At 39.9% G+C, this 22,839-nt stretch overlaps 1 protein-coding gene across 4 annotated transcripts in view; it reads left to right on the plus strand.

Annotated features, from left to right (window-relative positions):
• The window catches only part of GK5 (glycerol kinase 5), a 133,797-nt gene that overhangs the window by 39,834 nt on the left and 71,124 nt on the right, over window positions 1-22,839 (plus strand). For all 4 annotated transcript variants that reach the window (XM_045185840.3, XM_024577880.4, XM_024577882.4 and 1 more), the window contains one exon: window positions 20,985-21,078. In XM_045185840.3, coding sequence (XP_045041775.1) covers window positions 20,985-21,078 — 94 coding nt within the window. The remainder of the gene's footprint in view (window positions 1-20,984; window positions 21,079-22,839) is intronic.

The raw sequence follows: 22,839 nt of genomic DNA on the forward strand, positions 1-22,839 counted from the left end.
GCAAGCGGCCGCTCCAGCCGCTTTGGCTCGGGAGGCGTGCGCGCGCAGCAGGGGAATCCAGCCGCTTCGGGTTTGTGACGTTGTTTGGGCTCTGAGGGCGCAGCCGGCCGACCGATCGAGCCGCCCAGGCTAGGGAGGCTGGCGCGCCGCAAGCTGCTGGTTCAGCCGCCTTGGTGTTACAACACTCGCCAGCCTCTTTGTGCTTGGGAAACGCGCATCCAGCCGGCCCTACGCTTGGTGAGCGCGCAGCCCACCGCCGAGCCAGAGGCTCTACGCTTGGGGGCCCGATCCAGCCGCCCGGGGCTTGAGACTCTCAGGTGGGCGGGGCCGCCCAGGGACCGAATCACGCGGTACTCGGTTCCGAGGTTTTGGGTCTGTGGGTGGAGCAGCTAGCCTCAGCTCCAAATGATCTCGGAGGTTTCAGGTGTGGGCGCCCCTCCGGGGTTTCCTGTATGGGCCCCGTTCGCTAATCTGCGCGCGCGCGCGACCGCGCGCAACCGGACCTCAGGTGAGCGCCGGTGCTGCTTATCCCGCGTTCTGCGTTCGCAGTCCAGGGGCGGAGGGGGGAGGGGCGCCAGTGGCCTCGGCTACTACCGAGAGTTCTCTAACTAGCCCCTGAGTGTCTCTATTTTCTTTTTCTTTTTGAGAAATTCCTCCTTTTCAAGCCCCCCTGGTCCAATCAAGCACCTGGCTGCTCACAGCGCAGCCTGGCCCTCTCCCAAGACTCCTGCAGCAGCCCCTGCCGCCCTTGTACCGCACGGTCCCGGTTCCCGGGGACCTTATTGTCCTTGAGCACTCTTCTTACCGTCAGATCTTTCAATGTCCTCTATCTTTGGTCTCTGATCTTCGTATATGCTGGAATACTGTTGGCTGTTTGCTCTGCTCCTCAGATCAGCTAGGTATTTCCCTGGCGTTGCAGGGAAGTGGATTCCGCTCCCACCTATGTTGCCGCCATCTCGAAGGGAGAGATTGACTGAAGATCTTAAAAATTAGTTTACAACTAAAAAGATTCAGGGGAACCTAATAGATTTCAGAAACACAATACTATAATTATGGTTTACATTTTCAGTTTACTCCAAATTTAATATTTAAGTACATATAGCATAAGAAATATATAAAAATTAAACACAGTTATAATTTTGGAATAGCTACCAAATAGTAAAGATCTGTTTTGGTATTGCCTATTTTTTATAGAGAAAGAAACTGAGGCTTGGAGAAATAAGTAAGCTGTTCAAGGTCATTCAGTTACTAAATAGAGACAAGATTCCAAATTATCTTTTTTACCCCAAAGTATACTCTTTCCGCTATCCCCATTTGCCTTCAACACTGTTTCTTTGTTACAGAGTACTAGGCTCCAAAGAGCATCCTGAGCTTGGGGCTGTAAGGGAGATTGGTGATGGATATAGGACATAGGGATAAGTCTAAGAAATATAATCAGGGTGAATTCACAGTGACTTGGTTTTTAAGTCAGTCCAAGAGGAAGTTCAAATTTAAAAGTATTTCTGGCTTGATGTTTGGGGGGATATGATAGAAATTATAGAGAATATAAGAGAAGAAAATATAGAAAATGATAAAAGTATTTGGCTTGGGACATGTGCATGTGGAGGTGTCCCAAAAGTGGTTAGAACATTGGTCTGGTTTAGACTGAGGCAGGGCTCATTTTTTCCAGGTGGGTGCTCTTTTCTTTTAGGGCATAAAGCACCTCAGGTTGGTCACTTCATCTGCAGTTCCCCTGAAACTCCCCCCACCAACTCCCTACCCAGTGATTTGGGCATAGCAAGTCTTAAGTAGGTAATAATTTTTTCAGATAAAAATTATCTGAAAAAATTATCAGGTATTTTTCAGATAAATTAATAAATCAATTAAAGCTATCAGTGTCCAATAGATCAGGGTTTCTAAACAGTACTGTTAACATTTTGGGCCAGTTAATTTTTTATTCTTGGGGGCTGTCCTGGGCATTGTAGGATGGTTAGCATCATCCCTGGCTTCTACCTACTAGATTCCAGTAGCCTCCTCACCCAGTTTCAATAACCAAAAATGTCTCCAGACATTACCAAATGTCCCCTGGGGTGGGAGGGCGCAGCATCATTCCTAGCTGAGAACTGTTTCTGTAGGAATAGTCTGGAGAAGTAGGTATTTTCTCTGGTAGGGATTATAAAGATAGAAGAGAGACAATGGAGGATTTGGACAATGAGTCCACCCCCCCACCCCCCACCACGCCAAATTGAGAGGGAGTTAGGGAGCAAAAAAGCTGGCAAAACAGGACCAAGGTAAATCTGGGAAGTGGGTGATAAGGAAGCAGAGGCAGGAGAGTTGTTTCTTAGGGAACCAACTGATTGGAAGTATAAATGATCGGTTGGATTTGGAGATTAGGTCATGGGCCACAGAGACTGCTTTCATCAGAACCTGGTACCAGGTCATTCATGACATGAAGCTCAAAGTATTAAAAAGCAAAGTTTTTTATGTGGAAGTTGGATCATCTCATTTTTAGGAGAAATATGAGTCAGATTCCAAATAGGTCACTTTTCTTGCTGGTATTGCTATTGTAGAAGGTTAAGATTTCTTCTTGAGACAATTAATTGTGAGTTTCTTCTTGGCCGTCTTTCCTTGAGATGTTTGTTTTCTTTCAAGAGTTTTGGAAACTTTGCTTGTAGGAACTAAAATACTGGATATTAAAAAAAAAAGACACAGGAGGTTTTGTGCTTCTTTTACCTTAAAATTATAGAGCCTTTTCTGTTCCTGGGGCCCTAGTGAGCCATTGTGGGTTATAATGCTGGCAGATTCTACAAGCTCCCTGGCATTCTTTGCTCATTTTTGGCAGAAAAAGAGAGACAGACTGTACCTTGTAGAACATATTGTTTATTCCAGTGTCAGCCAGCACCTTCTCTTCCCAGCTCATTGTCTTTCCTCCTATGTCCATGGGGTGTTTCTGCCTTTATGACCACAGAAATGTTATTTTCCTTTAGATACTGTCAAGAAGTCTAAAACTTTGAACTTTATTTTCTCCTTCTTCCCGCATTCCCCCAGACATCTATGCCAGGAAACTTGTTTTTTTATTAACTTCTTTTCAGTCTTTGAGTTTTCTTGAAGTTCTTCAGGTTAAACAAATTTTCCAACATATTTAATCAATGGTATATAAAATAACTCTTAATGATATCTCCTCCATTTTGGTTGCTTTAAATTCCTTTTGTTCTTTATATGTATGACCCATGGACATGAACTATAGGGGGGAATGTGGGTGGGAGGGGGTGTGCAAGAAGGAGGGGAGTGAAGGGGGGAAAATGGGACAACTGTAATAGCATAATCAATAAAATATATTAAAAACTAAATCCCTTTTGTTGTAAAAAAATCATTTTAGAGCTGTTTTGTTTCTTTACTCTGTCAGGGAGGCTTCTGCCAAATAACCTCAGATCAGGGTGTGTGCCAGTGAGTACCATGGACTGAGTCATAGGAACCAGGATGCACTTAGTAACTGGGCATTAGAGGGAGTAAGGCACTATGTTGGTTGATGAACTGAATATAAAGATGAACAAGAATATCAGCCCTCAAGGAATTTATAGTCTCATAATACAAGCACATAAGCTACTGTGTTCTCATAGCACCAAAAATAACTTTTTTTTATAGTACTTGATACTTGTGTCAATGGTTCTTAACCAATTACTTATGACACAAAAATATTAAGACCCACAGAATGGTATAATGTGTTAGAGAGGTGTAAGGCAATTCATTTACAATATTGCCATTTATGATTTTCTTCCATTTCTCCACTTATTGTTGGCAAAGATAAAATAAACCTAAATCACTGCTAAGTAAATATTAGACTATGTGCTACTACTTGTATTCTAGATTGTCTTCTATGTGTTATGAATTAGTGATGTTACTTTCATCTTGTGATCTTCTTCCTGTCTCTGTTCTTCAGCTGCACTAGTCTTAAACCTGCAATGCTTCACCCTGACTTGGACACTTTGAAGATACAATACAATTTTTTGGGAATGTTCACCCTCCTTCTTTGTTCTGATGCATCCTTCAGAGCTCATTTCCACTGTCACTTCTCAAAGAAGCCTTTCCTGACCCAGAGTAGGTAGGGTCTCCCTGTTATATATACTCGTGGCACCCAGCACTTCTCCTTTATAGGACTTATTCCTGTTATAAGTAGCAATTGAGTAATTATTTGTGTGACTTCCTTGGTAGAAGTATATTTATAGGGATATGATGAGATATCTTCTCATCTTTGTTCACAGCTGTGTCCCTAGCTCCTGGCACAAAATGCTATATAAATATTTGCTGAATCAGTGATTAAAAATCAGATTCAAGTGTATAGGTGGCTGCTATTATAGCATGGCTTCAAAGAATCTTATGTCAATACATGTCATTTCCATCAAACACAATCTGATAGTTGTTATTGGTAAAGCAACATTTTTTAACTTATCAAATACACCTCTTTGGTATATGGACTAGGTGGTGAGAATCTGAAAGTGAACAGACAGTTCCCCCAGGAGGCTCCCAGTCCGGTTGTAGATACAGGTGTGTATGTAGATAGTTGGGGTGCAGCCTGAAGGGAGAGACTGAAGAGCCTAGAAGAGGAGCTAGGGGAGGTTTCACAGAGCCACTTGAGCCAAGTCTTGAAGGATGAATATGAGTTTTCTAAGTGGGAAGAGTAAATCCCTGGTAAAGGCAGGAGGAACAAGAGAATGGTGTGTCTGAAGCATCAAAAGCACTTAGGAAATCAAGGGGTGAAATAGGCACAGCACCACACCCAAGTGTTTGACTCCTTCTCTACTCTGACCTTGTTTTTGACCACCGTTCTACTATCCTATGCTCTCCAGCCACACTGTTTTGCTTTCTGTTTCTTGAGCACTCCCCACTGGTTCCTACATTTGGAAGGAGCAGTTTTGAACCTATTGTTCCTTCTTTCTGGAGCTTTCTTACCTGAGATTTATCTCTTTCTCATCATTGAGACCTTACCTCAAAGACCAGTTCTTCTAAGAGACCTTCCCTGACCATTTTATTTACCCCTCACATTGCCATTTTATTTTCTTCATAGAACTTGTCATTATCTAAAATTCTTCACTTACTTACATTTTTATTTATTGTGTCTCTCTCATAGAACTAAGAAGTTCCATGAGTATTGGGATTTTTGTTTGCCCTGTTCTTGATAAGTCCCCCACACCTAGAAGAGTACCTGGCACATAGTAGGCACTCAAATCTTTGAGTGATTGAGATGAACCTGGAGAGGAAGACAGGGTCCCAGAGCAGGAAAGGCCATTTGTTGTAGTAAGAAGTTTGCCTCTTATAAGCAGAGAGAAACTATCAAATGATGTTAAGCAGAAAAGTAATATGACCAAATTGACATTTTACAAAGAATGTTCTTAAAGCAAAGCAGACAGTGGATTTGGGGAGAATGAAACTAAGGCTGAGAAGTCTCTTTGAAGGCAATTGCTTATTCAGGTCTCGGATCTCATATCTAAAAAGATACTCCACTCCCCAGTTCCTCTATTCCTTTTCATAGCATAATCACCATATGAAATAATATTTTTATTTACTCATTAGTTTCTAATCCCCCCATTAGAATATAAGCTCCAGAGATGTTAAGAACCCTCCATCCACCAAGTTTTTGACTAAGCACTCAAAGGATACCATCAACTCAGGTGTGGTACACTAGAGGAAGAGGAACAGAAGGTTTGGGTGGACATATTGCATTTGAGATGTTGTGGGGCAATCTTAGGAGATATCGGGAAGGCAGCTATTTGTGAGGGGGTAGAACTGAAGTGAGAGACTGACCCTGAAGGTGTGGGTTGGTGAGTGGTTCTGTGATGACTGTATTCATGAGTGTGAGTCAGATTTTCCAGAGAGCTAGTTAAGAAGAGAAGGGGACCAAGGATAAAACCCCCAGCAGCTGCCAGCAATTTAACTGGCCATCAAAGAAATCACATCTGCAAAGGAAACCAATAAGAGGTACTACGAGGGGTAGGAGGAGAAATAATACAGTATTATCAGAGAAACTTAGGAAAGTGACAGTTTTAGGACAGAGGAAGTGTTTTTCTGGGCACTAGTGCAGAAAGGTCAAGTCAGGTGGAAAAGGATCCTGTAAATCTGGGAGGACTGGTGATCATACTGAATTGTATTTGGTTGAGGTAGTAGGGAGTGATGAGGAAACTTCAAGGGAGCTAAGCTACATGGGCAGCATCCTGAGTTAAGAGAGATGTTTTTGGTTCTGTTTCAAAGATGGGGATATTAAAGGTGTTTAAAGAAGAGAACTGAAGAAATATTTGATTAAATGAAGTGATGGAGGAGGGAGAAAGGCATGGATATAGAGAGTAGAGATAGCGATGTCAGCTGTAAACTTGGAGAGGGAAAGATTTTCCTCTGAACTGAGGAAAATGCATGATGGCTGTAGGTGTAGCTGGTGGAGGAGGTGGGCATTGAGGAAGGTAATTTTTGTGTTCTTATCTCCTTTGAGATTTCTAGGACTTGAGAAATCTCATGAAAATTTGGATGTGCCATTTGTAGGGAATGGAGAAGAAAGTCATGAAGGACGAGAGAAAAACTTTTATAATTTTAAGTGACTTCGGGAACATAGACAAGGTTGCATTCCATAGATATGAAAAATGGTACCAATTCACAAGGCTATGTGGTTCTCCAACACTTCTCAGTGGTTCTGGCATTGAAGATGGAGAGAGAAGGTTAGATTGATCCCAGGTTAGGAGTTGAAAAGGTAGATAGTTAACTTGAAAGTCAAGGGGCAGGGAATGAAATCATGCAAAATAGTGGAGTAGAAAGTTGGAAAGAGAGAATGGAATACACTGTTTCAGAACTCCAGAACCTGATTGGCCCTTATAACAACTAGCGGAGTCCTAGGTGAAGGCAGAGGCTGCTGTTCTTAGGTAAGAGAGGGTGTGTGCAAACCAGCCACCATCCTCCATTCCTCATTCCTGCTGTGGGTATGAGGAAAATAGCCCACTTCCCTGGTGCAAGTGCCTGGTGTTCGAGAAGGCAGGGGGGACTTTGTCCTACAAAAATGTCAGCTGATAAACTTTGATGTATTTGGCCGTGGCCTGCAAGACTTTTTCTGATGCTTACTTCAGTTCTGGCCCTTTTGGCTCTCTCAGCTGCAGTGACTTCCTTTGCCAGCATCTGCTGGAAGACTTAAAGGGCCATTCCCTTTATGGGTCTTTTTGGAGACAGACCTTTAAGAAAATCTTTCTTGAGTCACTAGCTGATCACAGAGATAACTGAAGTTTCAGAAACTTCAGTGACCATACAACAAGGTATACACATTTGGCAAAAATAGTTTGGAAAGGTCACAAACTGACAGCTCCAGCCCTCAACAAGGAAAAATCAGCAATACCTGAGGACTTGGAAAATGATTTCTAGAGTTACCACATTAATTCTTAAAGGGACAAACATTTTAAACATCTCACTGGCTGGCTTAAGGAATTAGTCCTCTTAGGAATGTTTGGTAAATTGACCTATTAAAAACTAAAATGAGGGAGAGTTCTGGCCAAGATGGAGGCGTAGGTAGAAACCCTTCACTTCCTTGCACAAGCAAAAGGAGGATAACAACCAATCTAAAATCAATAAACAACCAGAAGTGCCAGAAAATCAAACTGCATGGAACTCCGACAACCAAGGAATTAAAGAAAAAATCAACCAGAACAACCAGACTGATAAGGCAGCAGCCCACAGGTAGGCCCAGGCCAGCTCAGAAACACCAAGGCTTGGTGGTGGAACATGCAGGCAGGGCTGGCAGAAGGAGAAACTGAGACTCAGAGCTGTCTGTGGACTACAGCGGTTGCCATGGTGGGAGAAACTCCTAGTCTCACACGAGAGTCCGAGTCCGAGAGTCCATTGGAAAGTGTGCTAGAAATGAGCAGGTGATCTGCATTGTTCCCTCTCTGGCCCCTCCCCAACAGGCAGCCCCACAGCAGCAGCAAAGAGGGTTGCCCTGCCCAGGGGGAATACCTAAGGTCCCGCCCCCTTACAACATATCAGGTATGCCAAGACAAAGAAATATGGCCCAAACGAAAGAACAGAGCAAAACTTTAGAAAGAGAACTAAGTGATGAGGAGATAGCCAACCCATCTGATGGAGAATTTAAAGCCCTGGTAATTAAAATGCTCACAGATCTGATTGAGCTTGGTTGAAAAATGAAAAAAAAAAAAAAAACCCAAACAAAAAACAAATGAAAGATACCCAAAATGAAATAAAGCAAAATATTCAGGGAACCAAAAGTGACAGGAAGGAAACCAGGACTCAAATCAATGATTTGGAACAAAAGTGAGAAATAAACATCCCACCAGAACAGAATGAAGAAACAAGAATTCAAAAAATTGAAGAGAGTCTTACAAACCTCTGGGACAACCTGAAACGTTCCAATATCCAAATTATAGGGGTGCTAGAAGGAGAAGAGGAAGAGCAAGCAATTGAAAACTTATTTGAACAAATAATGAAGGAGAACTTCCCCAATCTGGTGAAGGAAACAGACTTCCAGGAAGTCCAGGAAGCGCAGAGAGTCCCAATGAAGTTGGACCCAAAGAGGAACACAGCAAGGCACATCACCATTAAGTTACCCAAGATGAAAGAGAAGGAGAGAATCTTAAAAGCAGCAAGAAGAAAGGATAGAATTACCTTCAAAGGAGTGCCCATAAGACTATCAACTGATTTCTCAAAAGAAACCTTGCAGGCAAGAAGGGGCTGGAAAGAAGTATTTGAAGTCATGAAAGACAAGGACCTACATCCAAGATTACTCTATCCAGCAAAGCTCTCATTTAGAAGGGAAGGGCAGATAAAGTGCTTCCCAGATAAGGCCAAGTTAAAGGAGTTCATTATCACCAAGCCATTATTATAGGAAAGGTTAAAGGGACTTATCTAAGAAAAATAAGATAAAAAATATGAACAGTAAAATGACAACAAACACAGATATCAACAAAAGAACCTAAAAGAAAAGAAAAACGGTGAAAAGAAAAACTAAGCAAACAACTAGAACAGAAACAGAATCAGAGAAATGGCCATCACATAGAGGGATTTCAGTGGGGAGGAGGAAGGGAGGAATGGGGAAAAGGTACAGAGAAGAAGCAGCATAATTAGGAGGCATAAAATAGGTAGAGATAAAAAGTGGTATAGGAAACAGAGGATTCAAAGAACGTATATGTACAACCCATGGTCATGAACTAAGGGGGGAGAATGCTGGAGGGTTGGGAGTGCAGGGTGGAGGGGGGATAAAAGGAGAAAAATTGGGAAAACTGTAATAGCATAACCAATAAAAAATACTTAGAAAAACCCACTGAAATGAGGGAGATTCAAGATGGCAGCAGAATAGGTAGAAGCTACACTAACCACTTCCCAGGACCAAAATGGAACCACAATTAAGTTACAGAAAAGTCATCCTGACTAGCCAACTGAAAAGACTAGCTGGAGAGAAGCCTTATAACTAAGGATACAGAAGAAACAACATCACCACACTGAGAATGAGAAGAAGTACAGAGGTGCAAGACGACTCTCTGGGCTCCCACATGTGGGCAGCAGTTGAAGTTCTGGAAGGATATTTCAGTGGCCAGGGAGGTTCCCCCTGAGAAGTATGGGGTCTAGACCCCAAGCAAGGCTTCCAAGCCTAGAGCACCAGAACCAGAAAAGGCTACTACATAACATCTGACTGTGAAAAGCAGAGGGGTTTCTCTCTGCCAGGGAGAGATGGCTAGACATGCAGACACCTTAAAGGGCCAATCCACAAAATTTTACTTGCAGCCACTTACCCTGGGCTCTGGTGGAGGTAGGGCAGAGTGGGCTAGAACCACATGAAGAGAGTCTGGGGTTGGTGGCTCTGGGGAGAAGGTTTAAGGGTCAGCTGCCAGGATCCCTGTGCTCAGTCATTCCTCATATTGTAGAAGCCATCTTTCTCAGGCAGAGCATTCCACTCCATGTGGCATGAGCCTGGGAGGAAGCAATAGCCTTACTCATGGGACTCCCTCTTGCCCCACCCTGTGGAGCTTAAGCCCCATTGAGGAGTCAGCCAGAGTCTGTTTTAGTGACTAAACCTAACAGGCAGCCTATAGGTGGAGGCTGATTTCTGTGTTCTTTGAGACTAGGCCCTTCCCTGGGCCTAGTGCTGCTAAAAGCTAGCCTTGGTGTGTAGCTTGGTCCTTTCCTTAGGACCCAGGCCCAGAAAATGGAGGCACAAGCTGTGGGTTGATGTTAGCTCCAATCACATTGCCCAGGGCCAATAACAGGCAGCATCTGATGTAGACATGCATGAAAGTCTTTGCAAATCCACCTAATACATAGAAACAAATACAAAGAGGCATCCCCAAATGAAAGAAAAAGAGAATTCTCCAGAAGAATAGCTAAATGAAATGGAGGCAACCAATTTATCACATATAGAGTTCAAAGTAATGAATATAAGGATGCTCAACAAAGAGAAAAGACATTAAAAAGGGCCAGTCAGAAATAAAGAATGCAATTATCATAAATAAATAATACTCTGGAAGGAATAAACAGGAGGTTAGATGAAGCAGAGGATTTATAAGACAAGGTAGAAAAAAACCCACACAATCAGAGCAGCAAAATGAAAAAATAATTTAAAAAAAGAGGATAGTTTAAGGGACCATTGGGACAACATGAAGCATCAACATCTGCATCATAGGAGTTCTAAAGGAGAAGAAAGAGCGCAAGGGATCCAGAACCTGTTTGCAGAAAAAAGTGACTGAACACTTCCCTAACCAGGTGAAGGAAAAAGACACACATCCAGGAAGTGCAGAGTCCCAAACAAGAGGAACCCAAAGTAGCCCACACCAAGACAAATCACAGTTAAAAATGGCAAAGCATAAAGACAGGGAGAGAATCTTAAAGGCCACAAGAGAAAGGCAATAGTTACACACAAGGGAGCTCCCATAAGGCTGTCACTGATTTCTCAACAGAAACATCTCAGGTCAGAACTGATTGGCATGGAATATTCAAAGTGATGAAAAGCAAGGACCTACAACTAAGACTACTTTACCAAAGGCTATCATTTAAAACTGAAGGAGAAATACAGATCTTCTCAAACAAAAAAAAAGGTAAAGGAGCTTGTTACCACCAAACCAGTACTACAACAAATGTTAAAGGGCTTGCTTTAAGAAGAAGCAGGAAAAAAGAAAAGAACCCAGAGGAACATAGTTAAAAAAATAAAATGGCAATAAATACATATCTATCAATAACCACTTTCAATGTAAATGGCTTAAATGCTCAAATCAAAAGACATAGGGGAGCCCAGGATGGTGTGGCTCAGTTAATTGGAGCATCATCCTATAAACCAAAGGGTTGTGGGTGTGATTTGGTCAGGGTGCATACCTGGGTTGCAGGTTCAATCTCAGAGCAGGGCATATACAAGAAGGCAACCTATCGATGTTTCTATCTCATGTTTATGTTTCTCTTCCTCTCTCTCTCTCTCCCTCCCTCCCTTCCCCTCTCTCTAAAATCAATAAGCATGTCCTAGGGTGAGGATATAGAAAAGATATAGGGTAGCTGAACAGATAAGAAAACAAGACCCATATATATGCTGTCTTCAAGAGACCCAGTCAGAACAAAAGATACACACAGACTAAAGGTAAAGGGATGGGAAAAGATATTCATGCAAATGGTAAAGGAAAAAAAGCTGTGGTAGCCATACTTATATCTGACAAAATAGACTTTAAAACCAAGGCTATGGTAAGAGACAAAGAAGAACACTACATAATGATAAAGGGAACAATCCAGCAAGAGGATCTAACCTTAGTAAATATTTATGCACCCACCATAGGAACACCTCAATATGTAAAGAAAACTTGATGGACATAAAAGGAAATATTGACAGAAATACCATCATAATAAGAGAATTCAATATACATTTGACATCAATGGATTGATCTACCAGACCAAAATCATCAAGGAGGCAGCAGCCTTAAATGACACACTAGATCAAATGGATTTAGTTGACATATTCAGAGCATATCATCCCAAAGAAGCAGAATATACATTCTCTTCAAGCGCACATGGGACATTTTCTGTGATAGACCACATGTTAGGACACAAACAAATCTCAATGAATTTAAAAAGATTGAAATCATATCAAGCATCTTCTCTGACCATGGTACTATGAAACTACAAATCAATCATAAGGAGAAAACTAAAATATACACAAAGACATGGAAGGTAAATAACACGTTATTAAACAATGAATGGGTTAACATTGAGATCAAAGAAGAAATCAACACATAAGCAGAAGTAAAGATAAAAACCACATGATCATATCAATAGAAAAGAATTTGATAAAATCAAGCACCCAGTTGTGATAAAAATTGTTGGCAAAGTGGGAATAGAGGGAAAATACCACAATGTAATAAAGGCTATATATGACAAGCCCATAGCCAACCTTATACTTATTAGGCAAAAACTACAAGTGTTCTCCTTAGGATCTGAAACAAGACAAGAATGTCCACTTTCACCATTCTTTTTTTTTGGGGGGGGGTTGCAATTTAGGTGTATTTATTTATTTATTTATTTATTTTTAATATATTTATTGATTATGCTATTACAGTTGTCCCATTTCCCACCCCCACTCCACTCCATCCTGCCCACCTCCTCCCTCCCACATTCCCCCCTATAGTTCATGTCCATGGGTCATACTTATAAGTTCTTTGGCTTCTACATTTCCTACACTATTCTTACCCTCCCCCTGTCTATTTTCCACCTATCATCTATGCTACTTATTCTCTGTACCTTTCCCCCCTCCTCCCTGTCCCACTCCCCTATTGACACCCCTCCATGTGATCTCCATCTCTATGGTTCTGTTCCTGTTCTAGTTGTTTGCCTAATTTGCTCTTGTTTTTGTTTTAGGTGTGGTCGTTAATAACTGTGAGTTTGCTGTCATTTTTACTGTTCCTATTTTTGATCTTCTTTTTCTTAGGTAACTCCCTTTAACATTTCATATAATAAGGGCTTGGTGATGATGAACTTCTTTAACTTGACCTTATCTGAGAAGCACTTTTATCTTCCCTTCCATTCTGAATGATAGCTTTGCTGGATACAGTAATCTTGGATGTAGGTCCTTGCGTTTAATCTTGGGTAATGTAATTATGATGTGCCTTGGTGTGTTCCTCCTTGGGTCCAGCTTCTTTGGGACTCTCTGAGCTTCCTGGACTTCCTGGAAGTCTATTTCCTTTGCCATATTAGGGAAGTTCTCCTTCATTATTTGTTCAAATAAGTTTTCAATTTTTTGTTCTTCCTCTTCTCCTTCTGGCACCCCTATAATTCAGATGTTGGAACGTTTTGAGATGTCCTGGAGGTTCCTATGCCTCTCCTCATTTTTCCGAGTTCTTGTTTCTTCATTCTTTTCTGGTTGGATGTTTCTTTCTTCCTTCTGGTCCACACCATTGATTTGAGTCCCAGTTTCCTTCTCATCACTATTGGTTCCCTGTACATTTTCCTTTGTTTCTATTTGCATAGGCTTCATTTTTTCATCTACTTTTCAAACAGATTCAACCAATTCTGTGAGCATATTGATAACCAGTGCTTTGAACTGTGCATCCGATAGGTTGGCTATCTCTTCGTCGCTTAGTTGTATTTTTTCTGGAGCTTTGAAGTGTTCTGTCATTTGGGCCATTTTTTTTTTTTTTTTTGGTCTTGGCGCTTCTGTTACTTTAAGGGGCGGAGCCTTAGGTGTTCACCGGGGCGGGGTAATGCTGGTGGCTGTGCTGTGACGCTGTACATGGGGGAGGGGCCAAGAGGGAGCAATGGCACCGGCCTCACTCTCCTCCGGATTTCAGTCTTTCACTCCGATACCCACAATCAAACTGGGCCCCTCTGGTGCTGGTTCCCAAGTGGGTGGGCTTGTGCACACTCTAGGCCCCTGTGGGTCTTTCCAACAACCTCTCCCGTGAGGCTGGGAGTCTCTCCTGCTGCTGCCCCAACCCCCATGGGCGCTTTCAATCAGAGGTTTGAGGCTTTATTTCCTGGAGCTGGAGCCCTGGGTTGCGCAGTCTGCTTCAATCCCCGCCGTTCGCCCAGTTTATCTGTGTGCGAATGTGGGGCCCCGGGGTGCTACCCACTGCTCTGCCTGCCCCTCTCTCCGCCACTCTGAGTCTGGTCCTTTCAGTTTATCTGCACAAATGTAGGGTTGCAGGGTCTGCCAGTGGTCAGATTGCCTGTCCCTTTAGTCCCACACTCCACCAGTCTCGGTCCGCCACAGCCACGTGAGTCCTCTCCACCCCGGTGCCCGTCTCCGCCCCTCCTACCGGTCTGGATGAATGTTTATTTTGTATTTCCTTGGTGTTGGACCCCCTTGCCGTTAGATTTTTCTGTCAGTTCTGGTTGTGCGAGGAGGCGCAGTGTGTCTACCTACGCCGCCATCTTGGTTCTCCACCATTCTTATTCAACATAATTCTAGCCACAGCAATCAGATAAGAAGAAGATATAAAAGGCATCCAAACTAGAAAGGAAGAAGTATAACTGTCATTATTTGCAGATGACATGATACTGTATATAGAGAACCCTAAAGATTGCACCAAGAAACTACTAGAACTGATCAATAAATTTAGTAAAGTAGCAGGATACAAAATTAAAATCCCGATATCAGTTGCATTTTCCTATGCCAATAATGAACTAACAGGGAAGCTAAGAAAATAATACCTTTCACATGCTTCACAGAGAATAAAATACCTAGGAATAAAATTAACCAAGAATGTAAAAGATCTTACTTGGAAAACTATAAGACACTGAAGAAAGAAATTAAAGAAGATACAAATAAATGGAAGAACATACCATGTTCATGGATAGGAAAAATTAACATCACTAAAATATCCATACTACCCAAAGCAATCTACAGAGTCAATGCAATTCTTATGAAGACACCAGTGATTTCGCAGAACTAGAACAAATATTCCAAAATTTATATGGAACCACAAAATACCCCAAATAGCAACAAGAGATATTGAGAAAGAAGAGCAAAGTTGGAGTAATCACAGTACATAATATCAAACTATACTATAAGTCTAGCAATCAAATCAACATGGTACCGGCATAAAAACAAACATACAGATCAGTGGAACAGAATAGAGAACCCAGAAATAAACCCATGCCTCTATAGTCTATTAATATTTAATAAAGGAGGCAAAACATTCAATGAGCTAATGATAGTTGCTTCAATAAATGATATTGGGAAAATTGGACAGATACATGCAAAAAAATGAAACTACATCACCTTCCTATGCAACACACAAAAATAAATTCAAATGGATTAAAAACTTAAATCATGGTCTCAAAACTGCAAAAATCTTAGAAGAAAACATAGGCAGTAAAATCAGACATTTCTCATAGCAATATTTTTTCTGATGTATCTCCTCGGGCAAGGGAAACAGAAGAAAAATCAAACACATGGGACTACGTCAAACTAAAAAGGTTCTGCACAGCAAAGGAAACCTTCAACAAAATGAAAAGACAACCCACTGAATGGGAGAACATATTTGCTGATATATCTTATAAGGGGATAATATCCAAAATTTTTAAAGAACTTATAAAACTCAATACCAAAACCCCCAAACAATTCAATTAAAAAATGGACAAAGAACCTTAATAGACACTTCTCCAAAGGAGACATATAAGTGGCCAATAGGCATATGAAAAGATGCTCAGCATCATTAATCATCAGTAAAATTCAAATGAAAACCACAAAGAGATATCTCCTCACTCTTGTCCAAATGCTATTATCAATAAATCAACAAACAACAAGTGCTGGCAAGGATGAAGAGAAAGGAGAACCCTTTTACACCTTTGGTGGGAATGCAGATTGGTGCAGCTACTGTGGAAAGCAGAATGGAGTTACCTCAAAAAATTGAAAATGGAACTGCCTTATGACCCAGCAATTCCACTTTTGGGAATTTATCTGAAGAAGTCTGAAACAGTAATTTGAGAGGAATATACACATGCCCATATTCATTGCTGTGTTATTTATAATAGCCAAGATTTGCAGGTTTCACCACAGTTGAGGAGCTGGAAAATTGCCTTACCATTTGACTTAATCTCAAATTTAGGAGTAAGGGAGATTTGAAGGAAATAACCCAATATTGGCAACAGCAGTACCTCAAAATGTGACTTTTGGAAGTAGGGTCATTGCAGATGTAATTAGTTAAGATGAGGTCATAATGCAGTAGGATGGGAGCCTAACCTAGTGTGACTGGTGTCCTCATATGAAGATAGTGATGGAGTGTGGACAAAGAGAGTAAGTCATGTAAAGAAGGAGAATTGGAGTGATGCATGTATAAACCAAGGAATGCTAAAGATTGCAGCAAACCACCAGAAGCCAGGAAGAGGCACGGAAGAATTCCTTACAGGTTTCAGAGGGACTATGGCTCTGTCAACACCTTGTATGTGCACTTCTAGCCTCCAGAAATGTTTGAGACAAATTGCTATTGTTTTAAACCATTCCGTTTGTGAAGGTTTGTTATGGCAGCCCCACAAAACTAGACAATTGATTTCTGACAAGGTTGCTGAGACCAGGCATTGGGGAAAGAACAGCCTTTTCAACAAATGATGCTGAGAAAACTGAATAGCCATATGCAAAGAAATGAAGTGGGACCATATACAAAAATTACTTCAAATAATGGGTCAAAGACTAAATTTAAAGATAACACTATTAAACTCCTAGAAGAAAGCATAGAGGAATGTATTCATGACCATGGATTTAACAATGATTTCTTATGTGGCATAAAAAACACAGCTTACAAATGAAAAAAAAATAGATTAATTGCACTTTGTCAAAGTTAAAAACTTTTTGCATCAAAGAATACAATTAAAATCCTGTAGTCTATTAACAATGGTTATTTAATTTTTTTTCTATATTAGAACTTCATATGAAAAGTTTGCCCTTGGAACAAAATAGAGAGCCCAGAAATAAACCCAAGTCACTATGGTCAATTAACATTTGACAAAGGGGGCAGAAGCATAAAATTGAGTAAAAATAGCCTCTTCAACAAATGGTGTTGGGAGATCTGGACAGCCACATGCAAAAAAATGAAACTTGATCACCAACTTATACATACACAAAAATAAATTCAGGGTGGATAAAAGACTTCAATGTAAGTTGTGACACCATGAAAGTCCTAGAGGAGAACGTAGGCAGGAAAATCTCTGGTATTCCACACAGCAATATTTTCACCAATAGTTCCCTAGAGCAAGAGACATAAAGGGAAGAATAAACAAATGGGATCTCATTAAAATAAAAAGCTTCTGTATGGCTAAAGAAAACAGCATTAAAATGAAAAGGGAACCAAGTGTATAGGAAAATATATTTGCCAATGACACCTTGGACAAGGGTTTGATCTCCAAAAGATGTAAAGAACTCACATGACTCCACTCTAGGAAGACAAACAACCCAATTTAAAAATGGGCAAAGGACTTGAACAGACACTTCTCCAAGGAGGCTATATAGGGGACCCAGATACATATGAAAGGATGCTCAGCATCACTAGCCATCAGAGAGATGCAAATTAAAACCCTAATGAGATACCACTTCACACTGGTCAGAATGGCCATCATAAACAAGTCAACAAACAACTAGTGCTGGCGAGGTTGTGGAGAAAAGGGAACCCTAGTGCACTGTTGGTGGGAATGCAGATTGGTGCAGCCACCGTGGAAAACAGTATGGAATTTCCTCACAAAACTAAAAATGAACTGCCTTTTGACCCAGCAATTCCACTGCTGGGATTATATACCCTAAGAATCCCAAAATACCAATTCAAATAACCTGTGCACCCCAATGTTCATAGCAGCCCAATTCACAAAGTCAAGTGTTAGAAGCAACCTAAATGCCCACCAGTAAATAAGGGGATCAAAAAACTGTGGTACAGTTACACAATGGAATACTACACAGCAATACTACAGAGCAGAAAGAAAGAAGGAGCTCCTACTCTTTGCGACAGCATGGATGGAACTGGAGAGCATTATGCTAAGTGAAATAAGCCAGGCAGTGAGGGACAAATACCAAATGATCTCACCTGTAAGTGGAACCTAATCAACAAAACAAACAAGCAAGCAAAATATAACCAGAGACATTGGAATAAAGAACAAACTGACAGTAACCAGAAGGGAGGCGGGAGAGGATAATGGGGGAAAATAGGGGAAGGGTCATCAAGGTACACATATAAAGGACACAAGGACAAAGCCCAAGGGGATAGGTTCAAGGGTGGGAGGTGGGGATGGGTGAGGCGGGGGCCATGGTGGGATGAAAATGGAGACAACTGTACTTGAACAACAATAAATAAAAAAGAAAGAAAAATTTGCCCTATATTTAATCATAAATAATAAGAAATAAAGCCATTTTGGAATTATTCTGACATAATATACAATTTGCATTTTAAAAATGTGTCTGGGAAAAAATGTTGAACAAGTTTGCAGTCATTGGTATCTCAAATTGGCAGTTAGATTTCTGAAAACCAATGCAGCATGTTTCTTTTTATACTTGGTTTGTAATTTTCCTCTAAGATTGAAGACTAAAACAATAGATTCATTTCTCTGAATTGAACTAATGATAATGGTGACTGTATCACTAAAGGAATAGGAAGTAACATGTTCATGATGTAGGTGAATGATGTGATTCCCACTAATAAAGGTGAACAACAAAAGAAAAAGGAAACAATTAAGATAGTGAAAAGAATTAATACCCAGAATATATGAAAGAACTCATACAACTCAACAAACACCCAAGTAACAGTTTATTAATGGACAAAAGACTTGAATAATATACAAATAGTCTATAAACATATGAAAATTGCTCAATATCATTAGTTTTTGGGCAAATGCAAATCAAAACCACAATGAGATATCACTGTATACCCACTCTGATGGCTATAACTTAAAAAATGGAAAATAACAAATGTCGACAAGGATGTGGAAAAATTGGAACTGTTGTATATTGGTTATGGGAATGTAAAATGGTTGTAGCTACTGTGGAAAACAGTTTGGCAGTTCCTCAAAAACTATACATAGAATTACCATACCAGTATAACCCAGCTATTCTAAGTATATACCCAAAGGGATTGAAAACAGATACTTGTACAGCAATGTTTATAGTGGCATTATTCACAATAGCAAGAAGGTTGAAACAACCAAAGTGTTTGGAAATAGTGGTGATGGTTATGCAATATTGTGAAATGTACTTAATGTCAATAAATTTTGCACTGAAAAAACGGTTAAAATTGTACATTTCATGTTATGTATATTTTGCCACAATTACAAAAAAATTTAAAAAAAAGAGGCAAGTTCTTAACAGGATTCAAGAAAGTAAGTAAGCCTAGCAGGGGTTGGTAGAAAGAAAAGGGAATGTTTGAGGGATGAAAGGTGGCAGTGTGCTTGAAGGGAAGACATTTAGGGAGTGAAATGGGGAAAACTGAAATACAATGGTGTACCGCATAGCGATGTTTGGTAAACGACCGACTGCGTATACTATGGTGGTCTCATAGATTATAAAGGAGCTGAAAAGTTTTTATCACCTAGTGATGTAGTAGCTATCATAACATCTTAGCACAATGCACTAGTCACGTGTTTGTGGTGATGCTGGTGTAAATAAGCCTTCTGCACTGCTAGTTAGATAAACGTCTAGCACATACAATTATGTGCACTACATAATGCTTGATAATGATAATAATGACTTTTTCTGGCTTATGTATTTACTATATATGCTTTTTAAAAGTCATTTTTAGAGTGCAGTCTTTCTACTTGTAAAAAATGCTTTAAACAGTGTGTGGTGTGAGCCTGCAGCAGCCTCATACATCTCCTATTTAACATGTCTCTTGATTGCATCCTTTTCTCTTGTGTTTGATTTACTCTTGTGGCATTTTGTACAGTAACATGCTTACAGCCCAGGCTTGTTCCTTGTGGTATAGGCTTGGATCCTAAGTATGTAGTAGACTAGACCGTCTAGGTTTGTGTAGGTGTAATCTGTGATGTTCGCACAACAATGAAATCACCTAATAATGCATGTCTCAGAATGTGCTCCCGTTGTTAAGTGGACAAAACTCTGCTAGTGAGATGTGTTGCCTAATCTGTTGCAATGCTAGAATTTCAGTAGTAGAGTGTTTCCAGTTAATAAAATTGAGTATGTGACCACCATGGCTGTAGACTGCTTAATAAAAGTGGGAAATGCCAGTCTCAAGAATTGAACATGGTTAAATTCACAGAGGAGACAGGGTAGAAAGCAAACCTGAGTTGGATGTTGAAGATGAATAGATTGTTGTTGATTTGCAAGAGTCTCAAAGGATAAATGATTTATTTCTACTGTATTTCTTATTTTTAAATTAATTAATTAATTTTTATTCAGTTACAATTGTCTGCATTTTCTCCTCTTCCCTCCACCCCAACCCAGCCAGTCCCACCCCCCTCCCGCACCTCTACCCTCCCCCTTGATTTTGTCCTTGTGTCTACTGTATTTCTTAGTTCTGTACTTTTATTGTAGTATTGACAGAGAGTTTGTTGAATTTCTTTTTATTAGACAAATTTTGGTAAGCCTGGTAGGTTGCTAGTGGCTAAGCCAGTCCTAAAGTTAACAGCTGTAGAAATTGGCTTGGCAATATTTCAGCTCTTCAATCTGTACAGAAGTTTTTATCTGATTGTGCATGTCAAGGTAAGTACAATGAAGGGGGAAGGCATTGCCTTCCCCATCTTGCTTTTAAAAGTGTATAAGCAAGTTGTTAAAGGTTTTTCATTAGTTTTTTTTGAAATGTACACATTGTAGTGCTTCAAAAAATATCTTTTTTATCTACCTGATTAAAATTTCATACTCTGCATCACATAATATTTGTTATAAAATATGTTCAATTTATAAATCAAAGAGAAGAAAGTAATTTGGAAAGCCCAATCTAATTAAATCATACTTTGAAAGTAGTTGGGCCTCTAATTTTCTTTCCTCTTGTGGCATATCTTTTATATAATATAGTGTTTGATTTATATGAATGTCAAAATGTTGTTTCCATTTTTCTTAGGAAAACGGGAAATCATTTTCATAACTTCATTAGTTGGCAAGATCTAAGAGCTATTGAACTTGTAAAATCTTGGAATAATTCCCTTATAATGAAGGTAATCTTGTTCTTCTCTGCAATTTGGATATTACAGTTTTTTCCTGTAAAGTTTTCTTAGCTGTAGACTTAATTGTATAATCTCCTACCTATGCTGTTTTGGACATTAATAAGAGAATACACACACGCACACTCCCACACCAGTGAAACTGAATAATAGTTGCACAAAAGTGTAACTAGCAGACTGAAGTACTTAACACTACACTTCAAAACATCCTGAGGAAGTTTGGAGTGGACTGAAGGTTCACATGTTAGTGAGAATTCACATTTTCATTTCTGGAGAAATGGAAAAAATACAGACTATGTCCAGAAAAGATGCAGCAATGTCCAAATTTCATCATTTTTGTTATAAAAAGTGGAGTATGTATTTTGAGATAGTTAACTAGCTGACTGCCATGTCCTCTTAATATAATACCGGGCACATAGTAAGCAAGTGATGATGGTGGTGATGGTGACAGAGACAGGAATAGCAGCACTATCCACATCATCTCGCTCCCTGAGTGGGAAACTGAGTCATTGGGTAAGAAGACAGTTTTCTAGCTCCTCAGCTGTGGTGAAACCTACAATATTTGGTGTTATAATAATCAATACACTTTTGATTATTTTAATATTTCTTTTTAAAAAATATATTTATTGATTATGCTATTACACTTGTCCCATTATTTTAATATTTCTAATATCTTCTCAGTTAGGGTGCACACACCAGACAGTTCAGGGGGCAGTGTCAAGTTTCACCAGTTTTCTTGCTGAGTATTTGGAGACATTAATTCTATATAAAAGTAAACATGAATATATTATAGAATATGACAACAATGCATGAGTGAAACACCAAAATCTCATGCACATTGATACTTTTTGTTAGTTTAATATATAAAAATGCACCTTATTTTAATAACTTGTGAGGATGAATTCTGAGATGTGCTGTTTACAGGAAAGACAGTAATTAAGGGAAGTTGAAAGTGGTGTAGGAAAGGCATGAATCCTGATTGGTACAATTTTAAATTATACTATTCATAATATGTAATTTTTTACCTTAACATATAATTTTAGTTTTTAATAGGTCAATTTACAAATATTCCTAAGTCATAACTAATTCTTTAGCCAGTGAGATGTTGAATACTTTTTTTCCTTTAAAAATGAATTGTGGCCCTGGCTGGTGTGGTTCAGTGGATTGAGTGCTGGCCTGTGAACCAAAGGTTCAATTCCCAGTCTAGGGCATATACCTGGGTTTTAGGCCAGGTCCCCATTTGGGAGTGTGTGAGAGGCAACCACACATTGATGTTTCTCTCTCCTCTATTTCTCCTTCCCTTCCCTTTGGTAAAAATAAATAAATAAAATTTTTTAAAAAATGAAAAAAAATAGTGTATCAATAGATGCAGGAAAAGCTTTTGATAAAATCCAGCACCCATGTATAATAAAAACTCTCAGCAAAGTGGGAAGACAGGGAACATATCTGAACATAAGAAAGACCATATGTGACAAATCCATTGCTAGTGTCGTACTCAACAGGGAAAAACCACCAGCATTCCCTTTAAGATTGGGAACAAAATAGGATGTCTGCTTTCACCTCTCTTATTCAACATAGTACTGGAAGTCCTACCCATAGCAATCAGACAAGAAGAAGGAATAAAAAGCATCCAAATTGGAAAGGAATAATTAAAACTGCCTGTATTTGCAGATAACATGATACTATACATAGAGAAACCCAAAGATTCCACTAAGAAACTACTAGAACTGATAAGTGAATTCAGCAAAGTAGCAG

Source organism: Desmodus rotundus, chromosome 2 (assembly GCF_022682495.2).
Source record: "Desmodus rotundus isolate HL8 chromosome 2, HLdesRot8A.1, whole genome shotgun sequence".
Lineage (NCBI taxonomy): Eukaryota > Metazoa > Chordata > Mammalia > Chiroptera > Phyllostomidae > Desmodus > Desmodus rotundus.